This window comes from Metopolophium dirhodum, chromosome 1, assembly GCF_019925205.1.
Source record: "Metopolophium dirhodum isolate CAU chromosome 1, ASM1992520v1, whole genome shotgun sequence".
In the NCBI taxonomy this organism is placed as follows: domain Eukaryota; kingdom Metazoa; phylum Arthropoda; class Insecta; order Hemiptera; family Aphididae; genus Metopolophium; species Metopolophium dirhodum.
Window position 1 is genome coordinate 2,975,264 of NC_083560.1, and position 4,355 is coordinate 2,979,618.

The window sequence follows — 4,355 nt, forward strand, 5'->3', positions numbered from 1 at the left end:
AAATTACTTAAATATGTTTGTAAAAGTGTACTTATAAGGTATATTTGATCTGCAGAATAGTGGAACATAGCTAATGGCGAAACACATATTATGAAGAATTTCATCAATGCGACGACCAAAGTTAAATTAATAGAGCAATAGAGCATACCTTAGTACCTGAGTACCCGACCACCTGCTTCTAATAATTCTGGTACCTCAAATAGGAGCAGAAATTAGTTAAATATATATAAATATTTTTATACTTATTTGTACTATTAACAAAATTAGACATAATGAACCAATGTAAAACAGAAAAATGTAAATATTATTTAATTATACAATAGCTATTTGTTGAATCTAAAAATAAAAATCATATTAAACTTGTACAACACATAATTTCAAAATAAAGACACGTATGAACACGAAACAAAACATTTAGTTTTAACCAAATACAAAACTCATTCCTGTTTGCCAGTTTCCTTCCTTGTTCCTACTAAACTCTGTTGTAAAGTAGTGCTAAGTAGTGAATATTTTTAAATATAAAAACTGAAAATGAGCCTCAGTAAAAAAACAAGTAGTGTTTGGTCTCATTTTACTGTAGTTGAGGGCACTCACTTTGCAAAATGTGACATTTGTAAACACAAATACTCATTTAAGACAAGTGTCACAAATTTGAAAACACATCTTGCTAAAGCGCATTGGATCCAAATGACTACCATTCAAGTAAGCATTTTAATTTTGAAAGAATACATTATTAAAAGTAAATGGAAGAGATAACTAATATATTTTTCTTTTTTAAAAAAAACCATTTGTTTAAAATTGTATACTAAATTAATATAAAAGATGAATATTTGGGTAATATTGTATACTTGTTTTGAAAAAAAGAGATTAAATAATAAAAAATATAAAATCAATTTATAATAAAAACTAAAATATATTCTTCATATAAAAATCAATTAAACTAATAAAACTAAATATATCACAATATTTGTATTAATATTAAAAATTATAAAGAAATGCATGTCTTATGATACAAAAAATATTATCAAGGTAATTATGTCAAAAAAATGTATAATTTTAATTATCTAATTATTTTACAATAATTAATTTTAATTTATATGAAAATAACAAGTCGAGCAAATTCAACTAAAAACAGTAAAAAATATTTAAAGAAAATAATAAAATAAATTATTTAGTTATTAACCAATAATTTACAATAAACAAATTTACAGCCAGTTGAAAATGACCAACTGATGGACGATCCACCTCCACCATCTGCTCCAACTGCTCAAAGTTTGCCCTCGACGTCTACATCGTTCTCTATAACACAAGCAGAAACAGGTTCACAAAATACTGAACAACCACTACCTAATACTGCCCAAAACTTACCAATAGTACGTAAAAGGAAGCAAGCATCAATTACCACATTTGTGCCCAAAAAGATGACATTTGATGTTCAAAAAAAGATTGACGAGGGTCTTCTAAAATTGTTCACTAAGGACTTTCAGCCGTTTAAAGTAGTGGAAGACGAGGGTTTCAAGAATTTTGTTAAACTTTTAAATCCCGCTTATAAATTACCTGATCGTCACACAATATCCAAAGTCCATATCCCTGCGCTATATGAAAAAAGTTTAAACGAGACCAAAGAACTAATAACCAATGAATCTTTGAGTGGTTGTTTAACGACAGATTGTTGGACATCTCGAAGCAATATAGCATTCATTTCTATCACTTATCATTTTATTGACACACAATTTGTTTTAAGGTCTGTATTGTTGGGATGCTATGAGTTTTCTGAAAGCCATACAGGGGAAAATCTACGTGACACAATTCAAGAAACACTTGATAAATGGGGCTTGAATAAAGAAAAAATTGTTCTAGCAGTATCAGATAACGCTAATAACATAAAATCTGCATTGAGTATGTTACAAGTTAAGAGTTTGGGGTGTTTTGCTCATACCCTCAACTTAATTGTCCAAGATGCATTGAAGTTACAGTCATATTTAATCGATAAGATAAAATGTATTGTAACTCACTTTAGGAAAAGTAGTAGGGCAAACCACAAACTCAATATATATCAAACAAGCAATGGATCTAATGTACCTAAAAAACTGTTACAAGATATAAGTACACGTTGGAACTCGACATATTATATGTTAGATCGTTTTGTTGAGTTAGAGGATGCGATTAGGGCTACTCTAGGATTATTAGATAACCCCCCTCAAATACTTTCTGCAAATGAATGGAAAATTGCCAAGGAACTCATTCAAGTGTTACGTCCTTTTGAGGAAGCTACAAAGGCGGTTAGTGGCAGCAAGTATATGACCGCATCTATAATTATAGTGATTGCCCAAGGTCTTCAGAATGTTTGTGAGCAGATGGCTAAGAAAAACTTTACCATAGAGGTAATAAATGTTATAAAAAAGTTACAAGGTGGTATGCAACATAGAGACAGATGGGGATCAATAGAGCGTAGTAAGACGTTGGTTAGGTGTACATTTCTGGATCCTCGATTCAAAGGTATAACATTAACAAATGCAATGCAACAGTCAACGAAAACTGAAATTATTGAGTTAACTGCTGCAATTATTTCTGAAAGTCGATTGTTTGATGCTCAACTTCAAGAAGATTCCAATCCTTTACCTCAAGAAGTTGATGAAGATGAAAGTGTTGTGTCTATCTGGAAAACAATAGATTCAAGAGTAGCACAACTTCGACCCACAAGCACAACTACATCCAGAGCAATTATAGAGGTACAGCGATATTTAGAAGACACAATTATCAATAGAAATTGTGATCCTCTTAAGTGGTGGTTTGATAATAAGCATAATTATCCTTACCTCAACCAGTTGGCCAGAAAAATGTTATGCGCTCTTGGAACATCAGTGCCATGTGAAAGAGTTTTTTCCAAAGCGGGACTACTATTAAGTGATCGGCGCTGCAATTTAAGCAGCAAAAAGGCAGAAATGTTACTTTTCCTAAATCAAAATACATAGATTTTTAACTGACAACTGTATTAACATTTTATATTGTATTAACATGATAATTATCTAATATAATTATTATGTTTTTTATTTTTAACAGACTTATAAAGTAATTTTTTAGTTATTTTAATTAAAATTTTAATTCCTAAATTTAACTAATGTAATTATTCAAATATTTTAATAACTTACCAACTATTGATCTATTAGGGAAGTAGATTGCTTATGTTCATTGCATATTTGTAAATTTGTATTTTTTAATTGCAGAACACTAGTTGTACATTAGGTTATACACAGTACCACAGAATATTAATATATAACATTAATTTATAATTTATATTTTATTTATTTGTAATCACTATTTGCTATTATAATATACTATATTATTACACTAATACACTATAACCTATTACCATGTGCTAAACTTCTAAATGCCTAAATAGCAAAATACTAAATAGTAAATAGCAAATAGCAAAATAGCAATATCATATTATCAGTTAACACTTTAGCAGTTTTATTAGTTTAGCAGATTAGCATTTAATGTGACACGACGATATCACGATATCATCAATATCATCAGGGTAGGCAATAGGGAAAATATCAATAAAATAAAATAGCAATCACTGCTATTATTATTTTTGATTAGCAGGCTGCTGTTGCTAATGTAAAATAGCAGTGCTATTTACACTGCTACTGCTATTTCTTACCATCACTAGTATTATTAACATTTTTTTTTTTTTTTTTTCACTATTATAATAAATGTTCATAATACATTATAACATGTTTGAATTCAAAAATAGTATACAAAACAATGTACAAATATTTGTTTTGTTTAACTTAATATATAATTTAAATTACAATAATAAAAAATTTTTTTTTTCTTTTTTGATATAATAATATACATTTAAATATTATACTCAAGTTATGTCTAGTGTTTTAACTAGTACAAAACCTAATTACATAATTTAGTACATAATTTTTATTAATCAAAACTGTACTAGTTAACTATAAATAAACTCAACAGTAGAGCACCAATTTTTGGCTAAACTTGGATTGGTTGCTAATTCAATAACGCAGTATTTTTACATTAAAAATGTATTTTTTTCAAAATTTCTCGACAAAAACGGAAATATTTACATGTGTTAGTAAGTTAAATTCACTCGAATATACTCTCATTTTATAAATTGGTTCATAATAAATACCCGATCCATGTCCTTGGTAGTTGTCGATAATTGTCTCTTCTGTTTGCAACGTATATGGTATTATCACGCTTAATGCTAGAACAACTGTAACTATTGCGAACATTTTACAATTTATTAAATTATAAAAATTAAAACGAAATGATTAATTATAATATAGTATAAAGATTGCCGATTAAATATTATTAATGTTAAA

At 28.2% G+C, this 4,355-nt stretch overlaps 1 protein-coding gene across 1 annotated transcript; it reads left to right on the top strand.

The window, feature by feature from the left end:
- Positions 1–531: 531 nt before the first annotated feature.
- Positions 532–2,975, top strand: LOC132935034 (E3 SUMO-protein ligase ZBED1-like). Its single transcript, XM_061001508.1, has 2 exons — positions 532–702; positions 1,212–2,975. Exons 1-2 carry the CDS (start codon positions 532–534, stop codon positions 2,973–2,975), a joined length of 1,935 nt encoding a protein of 644 aa, XP_060857491.1.
- The last annotated feature ends 1,380 nt before the right edge of the window (positions 2,976–4,355 follow it).